The 15,692-nt window shown below is 36.2% G+C and overlaps 1 protein-coding gene across 1 annotated transcript in view; it reads left to right on the forward strand.

Annotated features, from left to right (window-relative positions):
- The window catches only part of sorcs2 (sortilin-related VPS10 domain containing receptor 2), a 369,722-nt gene that overhangs the window by 309,198 nt on the left and 44,832 nt on the right, over nt 1-15,692 (forward strand). Inside the window, exons 7-8 of the mRNA XM_088918653.1 lie at nt 3,007-3,125; nt 6,894-6,983. Of these exons, the coding sequence (XP_088774779.1) occupies nt 3,007-3,125; nt 6,894-6,983 (209 nt within the window). The remainder of the gene's footprint in view (nt 1-3,006; nt 3,126-6,893; nt 6,984-15,692) is intronic.

The following is a 15,692-nucleotide window of genomic DNA, read 5'->3' on the forward strand; positions in this document are numbered from 1 at the left end:
TTACGCCCAGGAGAGCCAGAACTTGCAGTCCTCAGTTTTCACCGAAACTGTGCACATTAGCACAGTGAGTGGAACATCTCCTGGATCTGTGTGAACTGTCCCAACCACCTACCTCCAATTAATGGGAGCATATTCCTTCAGCCCAGGATATTTAAACTCAGATCTTCCACTGGTTTGGTGCTCTGTCGTTGAGATACCATAGTTCCAGGGTATCCCTCCACAACAAGCCCACTTCCCAGAAGGTGACTCTGTCTAAATTCAGCCCGAATATTTCCCCATTAGTCTCGAACCCACTCTGCTTGTCAGCACCCTGTCTGTCTGGCCAAGCTCCAGATCAGTGGCACATAACCAAACCTCCTGTCTTTCATCCCTGCATGACGACACAGCCACCCTGCCCTGATCAACCTTGATCGTTACACTCACCAACTGTCTTAGATCAGCCCGTCTGCTAACACCTGCTTCAGCTGTCTCCATCACCTCTCGACACTCTCCTAGCCCTTAATAGGGATCGAATTTTTAGATTCTTCCTCCTATCGGCAAGACACGGCTTCCTCTGCCTGCTTACAACATCACCGCACCCATAAGATAAACCCACATTTTCCTTATAGATAACAGTTCTGAACTCTGATTCATCCATTCATTATCAGAGAGCCTCTTCTTCCTGGTTATTCTAGGGATGAACCTGAGCCCCAGAAGCATAGGGTGCAAGGCACATATTGTACACAAGCTTTCGAGAGACACCAAGTAACCTTATCTGCAATGTCTGAAATGTGCTGCACCTGCAGGAAACCCACGTAGCCTTGGAAGAATATACAAATCCCTTACAGTTGACACCCCGGTCAGAAATCGAAACCAGGACCCAAGAGCTGTGTGGCAGCAGCACTAACCACCAGGCCACCATATACATCTGCATGTTCTACTGAAATACAGCTAAGAAAGGAAGATATAACATAAACAATTGAATACATGAAAATCTATTATGCATCTAAAAAGAAAGTGCAACAAAGATTTTTTTTCTACCAGCTGTTCCCATCAAAGTAATCACCCCTGTGATCAATAGCAGTTACACGTACATGTAGTTTAGTTGTCTGTTGAATTGACTTTTATCTGCTCCATCCTAATAATCCCGAGAGTGTAGTTAAGGTGGCTGTTATCTTCTTTCTTACTCTTCTTTCAACCTTATCCTGTAACATGTTATTTGACTTGTCATTTGAGATCAGAAAAATAATGAGCTCCCTGATCATGGGGATGCATCTGGTGTTATGTACCTGCTTAAAAATGTTAAGGGTAATCTTGTTACTTCGATCTCATAAAACAGATTAATATCTTAATATGAATAAGAAAAAACATCAGTCTTATATAAAGTGGCCGTAAATATAAAATATTATCCTACATTACAAATGGGTAAAGGCTGCTGATTTATTTTATTTTAAATGCATTCTATCCGGCTCACCCAAATGAAAGGGTCTTTATTACTAAGTCTTTAAGCATGCTGATAAGAGATGTTTAATCGTCTGTCCTGTTAAAATTTTCTGAATGCAATGAACAAAATAACGACAATTAAATTCAATGTGTTCTAACTAGATGTTGTTTAAAAAGGGCTGCTCAAAATTATATATAGCAAGTGATGACACCCGAAAGCAATGAAATGAATATCAGTTGTGCCGATAATGAGACAAAGGTCTGAAAACAAACAAGAGCATGAATCAAAATGTGTGTGGCCCAGCTGGATGACGGTTAGTTGCTTGAAGGTTAATGCATAATTGGAAAGAAAACAAAAAGCACAAACACATCTGGGAATAGGCTGTTTGATTCCTCATTGTCAGGGGGTTTGCATTTATGTAAGAAGATGGAAACCAGTGATTAAGACTGAATAAAAAACATCACCATATCTATGAGAGTTTAAATAGACCTCTAGTTTCACACTGTGGGACAGTGTGTTGAGTATCCTGTGCCTCAAGGCTTCAGCTACTTAGTAAGATGTTTAAGTAGAGTAAGAGACTCTACTGAGAAAAGGAACTCTGCTGAAACACGTTTGCTTCTAATAAGTACATAATAATAATAATAATTGCTTACACTTATATAGCGCTTTTCTGGACACTCCACTCAAAGCGCTTTGCAGGTAATGGGGACTCCCCTCCACCACCACCAATGTGCAGCATCCACCTGGATGATGCGACAGCAGCCATAGTGCGCCAGAACGCTCACCACACATCAGCTATCAGTGGGGAGGAGAGCACAGTAATGAAGCCAATTCATAGATGGGGATTATTAGGAGGCCATGATTGGAAAGGGCCAATGGGAAATTTGGCCAGGACGCCGGGGTTACACCCCTACTCTTTTCGAGAAATGCCCTGGGATGACCACAGGGAGTCAGGACCTCGGTTTTACGTCTCATCCGAAGGACGGCGCCTGTTTACAGTATAGTGTCCCCGTCACTATACTGGGGCATTAGGACCCACATGGACTGCAGGGTGAGCACCCCTGCTGGCCCTACTAACACCTCTTCCAGCAGCAACCTTAGTTTTTCCCTGGAGGTCTCCCATCCAGGTACTGACCAGGCTCACACCTGCTTAGTAGGTGTCTGCTTAGTAGCTTTTAGTATTCTTTCCTATTATGCATTAACCTTCAAGCATGTCTTTGAAACTGTGAACTGAAAGCATAGATACTTTTGCAGAGACAAAATATTCCTTTCAGGTCTGAATTATTAGATATGAATATGATATGAATTATTAGAAATGCAAATGTGAAAACATTAGTCAACAATGTTTTCGGAGACAGATACCTAAAACATTTAACATAATGCATTTAAGAGCCCAGGTATTGTTAAATCTTTTTTTATTTTTTATTTTTTATTTTAGAAGGAACAATATTAATTTCAGCTTCCTAACTGTTAATAACATTTTTTTCTCATGTTGGCACAATATTGAAGGCTGTTGTTATTACTTTTATGTCTTGCCCTTTATAGTGAAATACTGCAATTCCTGACCTTTTGTTTCTGTGTAGGTTTCCTGTATGTGACCTGTTTGATTCAGAACTGCTCTGACAAAATGGTAACAGCCCAATTTCTTGGGAAGATTGATGAAAACTCACTGACTGTGCAGGATGATTATATATTTGTGAAGGTATTGAATTTATTTCTATTTAGCTTTTTCCCTTTTGTGAGTGATTAGATTAGTAAATAGTAAGCATAAAGCTTAATTATTGTTCATTATATCTGGGCTATATTACTGTAAGTATGGTATACTGTAGCATGGTACTATATGATGTATGGTGGCAAAGAAAATATGATGTGCAATAACAAAGATTCAATTTAGATACTGAAAATTCTTCAGAAACCTCACACATCTGCATGTTATTTTGGGTAAATGTTACTGTAAGTTAATCTTTTTGTTCTATTCTCAAGTGAATTGATAATACCAGGGAAAACAATATTTAAGTGCCTACTTTTTTTCTATTTAAAATGGTTTTATTGTTCCTTTTTGGCATCTTGCATCTGTTTGAACCCTAAATTCAACTTTTAAGCACCTGCATTGCTGCCAGGGTACACTAACTTGTGTTTTCCAACATTTCTTTAAATACGGGGTCTTTAAATAAGTAATGAAGTCATGACAAGTGCCATTACAGATATGCTCAGAGAACACACACAAAAGGACTGAGATTCCCATCTACAGTATTAAAATGCATAGAGTGGGGAAAACAAAACCTCCAGTTTTAATAAAAATTAGAAACAGAATTGTGCTGTTATCCATTGAATAACTGGTTTCCTCCAAGATGGAAAAACAGTACTACTTACACATTGTGGTGGTTTGATGGTTGGAAATTACCTAACCGATTAAAAATTTGGACAGTAAATTCAGGGAGTATCTTTTGCCTGCTTGGAATCAGAAACATTTACAGTAAGTCACATTATCACAGATGGCAACTGGTCAAGATGCCCTTAGGTGTAGTGGTATCCCCATACTGTATGTCAAGATTCTCATTGGTGGATCAGGTCCTGTCTGTGGATTTATGACTGGTGTCATAGGGATCCTACACCGGATTTGCCTTCCTCTTGGCACTGTAGACCGTGAGACATTTTTAGGCACATATTCATATTCTCTGGAGATGTCAAGATGGACCCAATTATTGGTGGTCTACATTGGGGTTAAGAGAGACCACATCCTGCTTATGGGAGTCCTATCTCAGTAACATTCATAAGAACCTGATTTTAAAGAGTTAAGCACTTCCAGAGTTTTCAACTCAAGGCAACAGAGAATGATTACCCTTATAATCTTCCTGCACACTTAATTCTAAACATATTTGCAGCCTTGCTGTTACAGCATTATTTGGAAAACTGTAGATCTTGCTTCTTTGTCTTTAGAATCCTTAAGTGTGTAAACTGGCCACAGAATGGAATACATTTGAAACTTTAGGTGTATGTTTCAGTTAAAGCTGCATTAGAATTCCATGGCTTAGTTTTCCCAAATTTGTGAACATGACATTCCTATGACCTCTTCATCCTGGATCCTTCTTCTGGAAATTACAACTAAGGCCAGTAATGCTGGCTGCCATGAGTTAATACCGCATGTGACAGGTGATGACAAGACCAAATGCAAACCATATGACAAATTAGAATTATGTTAGAATATTATGCAGTCACTTATTGGGAAAAAAACAACACAATTTACATAATGCTCTCTATACATGTTATATAAAATGGCTTTCCATTATAATGAGTGGATATCTGTGCTGTATAATGGAGCTTACTCATTACATTTTATTAAGTTTCCAAAAATAAGGTGGAGAGAAACTAAAGTCTCTTGACCTGTTGGAGGTCAAGAGATGGAAGAATAAACACACACCTCCAGCCTAGTCACCTGGCTGACTTGGTCTTTCACTACTGGTAATGCCAAAGGTCTTCTCTGCCATGCAGTTGGATCTTGGTCCCTACTGGTTGTACCCGAGTTACATTTTTAAATTAATATCTTGTTAGTCTTTCCAATCTGGAGGTTACAGCCAACAAAACGAAAGTCAACTCTATTTGCAAGGAAGTGCCGTTCCTGAACAATTAGAGTGCTAATGGAGGCTAGCCAGGCAGTTTATGTCAGACTCAGCCTGAGATAGAACTGCCACCAGAGTGAGGTGGTTATACTGACAAGGCCTGAACATTTATACTATGCATCAATGTTATACAATTTTAATGAGATACAATATTAATGAGCATTGATCTGAAAATAAAGTCAGACTGGAAAAAGAATAAAACAATACAAGTGTTCAGCACAGGCATATTTTGAACACGTATGTTTAATCATTAACATTGTTGCAATTAGTGAACCATTAGTTTTATGTGGTGTTTATATTCCTTTCCTCTGCTTCTATTTTATTTACTTAGCATCATGATTCCTTATAAAAGGACCTGTTGGGAGAACTGTCTGCTTTATGCTTTAAGCTGTTTCGTCCACACGAGGTTATCACGTTTGTGGACTAAACGGGATATGTATACATCCCTTTGTCATCCTTTTCTTTGAAAAGATGCCAGTAGGAGACAGTTTGATCTAAGAACATCATCACCTCCACTGATAAGTAAGAACATAAGTCAAGGCTCCATTGTGAAAGAAGGTGTCAAGTAATTAATTAAAAAATATGTTTTTTCTAGTGTTACAACCTGAAAGAAGACTACAGGATTCTAGGTGATAAGTCTTGTTTAAAATGTATTAGAGTTTTTTCCAATATCATTAGTAGTAATGGATACAAATAGAGCATATTATAATATATTTAGGATTTCAGAAAACATTATAAAATTCTTCAAAAAGGTTGGAATTAAATTGAAGACAGTAGGCATTAAAGGTAATGTATTTTTGTAACTGAGAACTTGTGATGTAATTGTGTGACTTCAGTGTATGCTGGGGAACTTGTAGGCACTTCTGCACTCATTTCTGTGTCATACAGTTATAATGTTCAGTCACAGTTTTTCAATGAAACTTTAAAAGTAAAGTATGTCTTTAAAATTGTTAGTAATCACTGTAACTAATATTTGTTCTCTGGTTATTTTCTGTGAGGCTTTTAATCACTTGAGATTTCATCAGCCAACATTAAAAACAAAATAAGCAAGTGAATATCAGTTGTTCTGGGTATAATATACTGTACATTCTGGATTTCACTGATCATGCTTGGTATTTCTTTAACATGACAAAATAGTAAGAGTCCTGCCAAATTTCAAAGTACTATATTCTGTCTTCCAGGCTGGTTGTGGCAGAGGATACATTTTAATTCCTGGATAATCGCTCTTGATTCACAAATCAGTGTCACATTTTCATATTTGTACATCAAGTTCTCCTCTTGTTTGTTTTATTTTAGACTTGCATAAATTTCAGAGTTTGAGGTTAAGAAATGCTGACAATTTCTCCTTGAAATGCTGCAAAAAAATGCATGGAAGTTGTACACTTTGCTATTTTTGAGAAGCTTTGTAGGCAGCAAACCTGAATAGCCGTTTTGATTGGTTGTTGTTCTAAACAGCAAATGAGAATTACTGTGATTTGTTTTGACATAATGCATTGTGTGCCATCATTCTTTGTATTCATTTAAACACAAATAGGGAAGGGCAAAGCTTAATACTGCTTTTGCTAAGATGTATGATAGCACCTTTTGTTCAGGTGCCATCATAGATGGTACACATCAGTCATCAAGTCAAGTAGAAAATGGCAAATGTACAGAGTAATGAGCCTTACAAAGTCTAACTAACACCAAAAGGACTAGAAATGTCATATACAGAGCAGTTGTAGCTATTTATAGTTGTACATATACAGTACAGTACATAGTAATAAAATGTGGGTAGTATACAGTATGGGACTATTTACCAATGTTCCTATTCATTTACAGATTAATTATTGTTTTGTTACTTTCTCCTCAAGGTAACCACTGGAAATCGAACCAAGCACTACGTCTCTTACCGCCGAAATGAATTTGTACAGATGAGATTCCCAAAATATGCTTTACCAAAGGTACCTCTTTTTGTTCATAATCCTCAAAAAACCCTGTAGTAGCCAATAGAACAATATAGAGAACACACTGGTTGTTTCTACAACATTTGTCCCATTTCACTTGTCCTGTGCACTTCTAAAATGTTTGAAATGTCCTACAGTATATTAAAAAAACAAACAATTTAGCGATTATATTTTTCAAAGTTTTTTCAAAGACAAAGTGCAGCTCATTTAGAAAAAGCACTATCAGTAAAAAAAAAATTCAAATTCCATCATTTATAAACTTAGTATTGACGGCAATAATGTATCTTCCAACAAATTTTGTTTGTATGCTTTTACTTTAATACATACAGTGCACCATGTTGTACTTATTTTTTCTGAATTATACACTTAATATGGTACCTTTAAGCCCAAGAGCTGTTGTATCAATTGATATGAAACCTCTGTGCATAGTAATAAGTAGGTCTATGTAAAAACATATAGGTATCTAAGAAATAATTAAAAGCATCATAGTGATGCTTTTAACATACAGTATACGTTCTCCCTTTGCAGGCATGAATTGGTATTTTTCCCCAGGACTTACACTTCTATGAAGTACTGTATATAGACCACACTTTCAAATGCATATAATTTATAATTAAAAATAAAAAATGGGACAAAGCTGTAAAAGCCAGTTTTCATCTGTTAATAACTGAAAAGTTTTTTTTTTCAAATTGCAGCCAATTACTAGTGTGCAATTTAATGTCACAGAATTGTAAACTAAAAGTTGTTGGTTTGCTATTCTAAAAAAAATACACAGTTCTCAGCCAAGTAGACCACTTGTTATTTGTTAGATTTCCTGTTAGTTTTAAAATTCTAGGTTTTCAGATTTTGGTTTGTGCTGATAGTGGCAGTTTTAGTAAGTGCATTTTAAAGTGGTTAAAAGCTGCTGGGAAAAAAACTATATAACTCCTAGTTTTCCACACTAAAAGTGCCCAGTACTTCTAAAGTTGTTTTTTTTAATGTGACAGTAAGCCCAGTAAATGTAAGGGTAACACAGAAGAAAAAGATAACACATAGAGTAACAGGATTACCTACAGGTATGCAGAGAAATGCGTTTAAATATGGATCTTATAAAATACTGAATCTGTGAAAGGGAGGATTATATTATTGACTACAACTTTTCCTTGTACTTTATAGTGTATGTACAAATAATATACTGCAATTATTATTCAATGTTGTGTATATAAAATGTATGCAATTGCCTTCAAACAACAAATTGCTCAATGGGCCACCTTTACAAATATCCTGAAGGTGTTAATCATGGTCTGTTGAATTAAGTCACATTATGGATAACATCATTTAAACCAGGCGTGTTGACCCACTAAGGAAAACAACATTTTGATTTAATTGAATGATTAACTGAGTTTATTTTTCACTCATCACCCTCACAGCCATTGTTTTAACACTTTTGCATATTTCAGAGTCTAAATTTAGATTGTGTTTAAATGCACACCCAAGTACCAATGAGTAGTTTAACATGCAACGGTATATATTCAGCCCTCAAAATCATACATGAACACAAGGCTATCTTGAAGCCTCCTGTTTGATATCAGTAGTGTCAGATGCAGGACTCATATGCAGAGAAACATTATTTACATCAAAAAGTCTGCTGTGTTCTGAGGTGTAGAGTATATTCTAATACAGCACTGATGTGTATAGTGCATAGACATACATGTGTGTATTAATATTATAAAGATGATCCATAAAGCAATGAAAATACTTATGAAAAAGTCAATAAAACAAAAAAGCTTTCAACTACTGGTAAAGTAAATGGCAAAATAAATGCTCTTGTGTGTGTCTCTTGGCTTGATATTATATTGTGATGCCTCTTGGGGTGTGATAGTAGAAGCACATTACTTTCCCAGACAGGGAAAATGTCCGCAGACACTTAACCATGATGACAGATGGCAGCATGACATCAAGTCTAGAACTAGGCACAGGTGTGTGTCTTGTTTCAGCCAGTGTAAATCAACAGCAAAATCAAATGTGAAAGAATACACTGTATCCCAAAATAAAAGCATGGGACAAAACTATGATAGTTTGTAAATAAAAATGCCTTCTTTTTGTTACTGCTGATGAAGGAATGATTATCTCTGGAAGTTTGTGAACTGAAAAGGGGTACTGAGAAAATTACCTGCATTATGCCAGTTGCTTATCTGTTTTTTTAGAGAGTGTGTCCTGCTAAAGGGAGATGTAAACTGGGAAAAAGAAAAACTGAACATTACACTTAAACAAGACATAACTGAATATTACACTTAAAGGATATCTTGGAAAGCGAGAAGAAAAAGAAGACTGAGAAAAACAAAACTAAGAGATGAAAAAGAACACAGAGAAAAATGAAAGTTAAAGAGAACTAACAGAAGGAAGACAGGCAATTAAGAAAATAAAAGGAAAGCCAGATTCAAAATGAGACATATTATGACGAAGATTTAATTTTTCTATTTTTGTTTTCAGTGCAATACAGCAAGATTTTTGTTACAATATAAAAGCTAGGCTTTTATTTGCTAATATACTTTTGTTGCTCTTTTGTTATCTAATTTGTACTTAAATAGAAGCGCTGTTAATCATATCACTGCTTTTGGAAGGTTTGTCTCAAGACCTACAGTACTAAAAGTCCCGTATGATGACTATACCCCCAGTGGCATCCCAATATGTACTGAGGGTAGAGATTTCATGTTGATTTCTAATTCATTTGTGTAATCTTAAGTGCAGCTTTTGATCTTCATTTGCAGTTTGTGTGATACACTGACAGACACTAATGTTCCATTATGATTATAACATATTGAGGCTCCTGAAGTTTGATACCTGATATTTAACTGAATTACCTATAGTGTTTCCTAAGACTTAGTAGATCAAGAGAAGCAAACTGAGCAGCGATTTAAACCTCTAATGGGAAATGAGATCTGGTAATTTAAACTAATAGCTCCTTAAATCATTTTTCCTATGTGTTTCAACAATAGCCTCATTCATTTTGCCTTTGCTTAGTTAACAAAATGACAGTAATAGTAAAAACTGCTCTCAGTCAATTATCAGGAAGTACATAACTTACTCCCTAATCATTTAATATAAAACAGAAGATATACAATATATTATAGTTATGTGATGCTATTTCAGTCCACAGAGCTCTTCAGAAATCAAACTGATCTATATAATGTTTGTGTGTATGGCAGTAATAATTTCAGGCTTGCTGACAAACCAAGAATTCTTCATCTTGCTCTAAAGAATGTAATGGGATTCATAAAGAGTACAATAAGGATGAGAATCATACTGTCTGCTTAGTATGACACTGTTATAAATCTGCAAATGAAATCAGCTTTGAAAAAAGATATTCATAGGAACTGTTGCATTTACCCTGTAGAGAGACTACTGATCAGCTTTTGTCAGGAAACCTTAAAAGAACTGAAAATGCAGCCTCAACATACCCTCAGTTCTTCTGTATGCGTCATCATTTTTACACTGGGGCTGTTTACATATATTAAGGACATGGAAAAGAAATTCCAAAGACAAAAAATTAACTCAATCTTCCATAGGGCTTTTCACAAGAATAATAACCAGTGCTGAACAAAAATGAAAAATAAAAAATACAAAAATAAAAACAAATGCTGAAAGACAAATATATTAATAAAAACTCTTTGTAAGTGAAAATGTAAGTGAAAATGTACAGTATTTTTTTTTCTTACTTCAAAAACATCAAAAGATTCTAAAAAGAAGAACTAATTTAACAAGACAAGTGAAGTGAGAACATATTCTCATTTCCAATGGTGACCAATAGAGTATCAGTTTAAACAGTAGACCTATGGTTCCCAATCCTAGTCCTGGAAAACCCCTGTGTCTCTTGATTAAAATTGCAGCTGAACTTTGTTGGCTTAGCTTGTCAAACATTCAAAAGGAACTGTGTCCCTGTAGTTTAAAACCATTTCAGTTCTTAAATAATAGAACAAGGTTAGATGTTCTCTTGAATTTTGTGCCAGATGCTGGATTTCAAGTCTCTTTTCACTTAAAGTTAATTATTCTAGTTTTTAGTGTTATAAACAGAAGCTTCTCATGCTTTAGCTTTGATACATACAAAAGCCCCTGGCTGCAGATGGCGCTGTGTGCTTGGCATTTTGCTTCGTCACAGCTGGATGTGTTTCACATTTATCATTGCCGGGACCTTATCTTCATCGTTTTCATCTCCTACAAGGGATGACCAGAGGCACTTTCTCAGCTCTTCAGTCTTTTCAAACTCAATCCTCCATCAAAAACCAGCATCTTTTTTTACTCCTATGCCATATGCGCTTTTCTTTAACTTCTCCCGATGTTGTCAAGCCTTCCAGAAATTGTGAACAACTATGGCAATTTTGTCCCCCTTCTTTTACCTCTGCATATCAGGTTGAGCACCCCAGCCCATATTTCTCATTTTGTCTCTCCCATCTCCCCAGTACTTCTTTGCTCTGTACCTGCAAGAGCCCCAAGTCACTGACTCTGACTCTTCTCCACAAGTGCAAACACACCCCATCAGTCTGCACTGGATCTGCATGTCCTCATGCTGTCCCTAGTTTTTGTGGATTTTGAATGTTCTCCCCGTGTTCGTATATTTTATGTCTTAGTCCTCCAAAGGCATGCAGAACTAGTTCGATCGGCTATGCTAAATTGTCCTTTTCTCCATGACTCTTTGATGGACTGGCATTCTTTCCAGGATAATAGTAGACATACTTTTAGCACTACCTTACCCCCTGTGCTTTCAGTATAAGCTCCAGTTTGCTGCAGCTTTCACCAGGACAAGTGGATTTCTGATGCCGGATGGGTCACATGGTGTGTTGACTAAAGTAACTTTGTAAGTTGTCCTCATTTTGCCACATACATGTTATCTTATAAGGATACGATAAAGTCTGCTAGATTCAGCTACTTCTCTCACATCATTGAAAATAACCATGACAACCCTGGATACCTTTCCTGCACCTTCAACAGAGTGCTAAAGCCAAACTGTCCCACCATATTGCCTCATCCCAACTTTGTAACACATTTTTAGATTTTTTTAGCTCCAAGATCGACAACATCCGGCATCACATTCTCTCCGCATGTTACTTCCACCCTGCTTGCCTAAATTTACTAGTTCCTTTTTCTCTAACTTCTCTCTTCTTGACTCTCCATCCCTCAGTAAACTGGTTTCGCATATGAAATCTATCACCTGCCTATTAGATCCCATTCCTTCCACTTCATTCAATCCTGTTTCACTACTTTCTGCACCATTTTCCTTAATATAATAAATGAATTCTTGAACACTGGTGTTGTTCCAACGTTCCTCAAAACTGCTGCCATTTCCCCTGTGCCAAAAAAGACAAACATATCTCTGGACAGTTTTTGCCCCGTTTCCAACTTACGATTTATTGCAAAAATTCTAGAATGTGCTGTTGCTATTCAGTTAAATAACCACTTCATTGCAAATATCCTTTTCGAATTCCTCCACTCTGGTTTCCGACAACTTCACAGCACAGAACCTGCCCTGGTCAAAGTCACTAACAATCTTCTAATAGCTTCCGATTCTGGTTCCCTTTCTATTCTAATTCTTGACCTCAGTGCTACTTTCAACACCATTAATCATGGTATCTTACTTTCTCATCTTGAGACTATGGAGTTTCTGACACTGCTCTTAAATGGTTCAAGTCTTACCTCACTGATCGCTGTCACTTTGTCTCTCTTGGCAGATTTAGGTTTGAAATTGGACTTGTTAAGCCTGGTGTTCCTAAGGGCTCGATACTGGGCCCCCTACTTCTCAGCACTTACATGTTTCCACCTGGTCAGCTTTTAATATCACATGGCTTCAGCTATCATTTCTATGCTGACGATACTCAAATCTCCAAACCTGACACCGACGTGGCTGTCTCTATTCTATCTCATTCTATCTCTGACATAAAAACATGGGTGGCTCAAATTTTTTTTAATCTAAACTGTACTGTAATTGAGCTTTAGTCAAAATTGAAAAACATGGGGGTCATATTTGCTTCAGGCTTGACATTCGACCCACATGTGCAACGTGTTGTCAAAACATCATTCTTTCACCTCAGAAATTTTGCCAGACTTTGTCCTATGTTACAACTAACTGTGGCTGAAAAGCTGGTCAACACATTTGTCCTCTCCCAAATTGACTACTGTAATGCTCTACTCTCTGGGGTTTCTAAATCCACATTGAACAAACTCCAGCATGTCCAACATTTGGCAGCCAGAATCCTGCTCAGGTCTAGTGCAAGTGATCACATTACTCCTATACTGGAGCACTGGCTTCTTGTCAGGTTTCGTGTCGACTTCAAAATCCTCTTGCTCAGCTATAAGGCTCTGCATGGCTTGGCACCTCAGTACCTTTCTGAGCTACTTTGCTCTTCTAATTCTGATCTCCTGTCTGTTCCCTAAGCCCGTCTACACTCTATGGGTGACAGGGCCTTCTCCTGTTATGCCCGAAAGCTCACGAACTCTGTCCCTAAGGATAGATATCAGAGTGTCACCTTCCCTAAACGCTTTCAAATCTAGACTCACAACCTTCTTTAGAAGGACTTTTGCTTAACTGGTTCAGTTATAAAACCCTTTGCTCCAACCATATTCAGTATCCCCATCTCCTGTCTCCTCTCATTGTGCATTTTCATTGTGTGTATCTCATTTTTGTTGCTGTTGTTGTTGTCATTCTGTAAGGCTCTTTGAGAAGCCACCTTTAAAGGTGCTATGTAAAACAAAGTTTTTATTTTATTATTATTATCATCTTGTTTTACATCATTGTACTTAAAGAATGATGAGTTAAAAAAGCGTATAGCTAACCAAAACTTATATATCAACTTATATATCATTAGAAATATTAAAAGGCTGAAGTGGATTTAAGTAAATGTAATGCAAAAGTCTCTATTGCATATCCTGAAGATCTCTAATTCTGTAGTAACCACTATATTTAAATGTTTGGAACTAGTTGTTTATAATTTCGAGATCTAAATAGCTTTCATTCCTCATGGATCAGTTCTCTTAATCAAACAGATGATTTACTTAATTGATTTGTGTTCTTGAACTTTAGAAACAGGTGGTTGATAAGCCTAAATGGACCAAGGTTGGAGAAGTCATGTGTAATTGCATGGTATAAGATACCATCATAATATATTTAAAATCATATTGCCTATCCTGGATATACAGTAGGGACATACACTACAATATATGTACTGTATATTTGAGTAATACTGTATACTGCTCAAATATCCACCCTTATCTTGTATAAAATGGAACTTGTTGTACTATTGCTATCTTATTCACGCTTGAAGAACAAATTTTAATTTTAATTGGATAGGTTTTTGATCAAGGAAGAAGTTTGTCATAACTAGGGTTGTACATCTTTCACAGCCTTATAATTCAGTGCTCCAGCCTAAAGCCCTTCACATAACCTCAGCATCAAACTAACTAATGAGTAATCTTTAAGAAATTAGTCCATTGTATAACTTTGATAATTTCATTTAGGGAGCAATTAGCCTTTGCTTTTCTGTACATGTTATTATACTGTATTTGGATTGTAAGCACTTTAGGTGTATTTGTGTTTCTTTAAATAATTTCAATTCTTAAGTTTATTAATCATTTCCTGTTCAGGCTACTTCTAAAAAAAAAATTCTCCTTTAGCTAAATTTCTGTCGAAATGTTTCAGCTATCATCGGCATTTTAACATTATTAATGGATTTGCCATTTTTGACTAACTAATACTGCTACAGTTCCCTTGAGCAAGGTATTTAGCTCATATTGCAGTAATAAATGCTTTGCTATTAAAATTGATTGACTACAACTTTATCATTTTACATACTCTCATTTCAAATTGCATTCAGCTTCAAACCTAGTAACAACTTAACATAGAAAAAAAACTGTCCTAATTAAATTTAATTTTCTAGATTGTTCAAGGCTACAAATTGTGTTCTGATAAAACCTTATGTAGCACTTGATTTCAAAGTAGCAAGGAAAAAGATACACACATACACTGTGCAGTAGTAGGTTACAACTAACAGTGCAATTCATACAATTTCCATGTTCATGTTCATGGAAATAGAGGGGAATTTTCTAATGAGACAGTTTAATGCACAAATTAGATGATTATGTTTAGATTAGTAGGACCTGAGTACCCATGCAGATCTCTGGAGTTAAAGGCTGTAGGGCAGTGTTAGTAAACCAGACAAAATTACGTTTTTTTATAAAAGGTGAGTTAATACGAATGTGCAAGTGCCAACACACAATGAGTATATTGATTTTCTTTAATTAAATTTTAAAGCTGAAAATGTAAAGTACCAAGTAATGTAATTATATTGGGAGTTTACAATCAAATCATTTTTTTTTGGAAAAGATATTCAGACTGTGCCTTTCTGCACCAAAAATGTCTAGTAGTTGAAAGAAATTAAATTACACAAATGGAAGGCCTTTGAATTAGCCCCCATTGTGTGGTGTTCTTTCTTGAACAACGGGCTTTATTAAATGTAAATGTAATTAAATCTATCTGCTTAAAATTTAGCTGACACAAGCAATGCTCACTCATGCAGTGTAATTGCTTATGCTTTCCAGTTCTGATGTCTCTATTTGAATTCTAATGGAAAATGCTTACTGAAATGTCTATTACAGTATTTCAGGTGTGATGTTCTCAGACAATTATTATTTTAATAACCTCCATGCCCTTATTTTGTTAGATCTGGAGGTACAGTA

The sequence above is a fragment of the Atractosteus spatula genome, chromosome 1 (genome assembly GCF_055471065.1).
Source record: "Atractosteus spatula isolate fAtrSpa1 chromosome 1, fAtrSpa1.hap1, whole genome shotgun sequence".
Classification (NCBI taxonomy): domain Eukaryota; kingdom Metazoa; phylum Chordata; class Actinopteri; order Semionotiformes; family Lepisosteidae; genus Atractosteus; species Atractosteus spatula.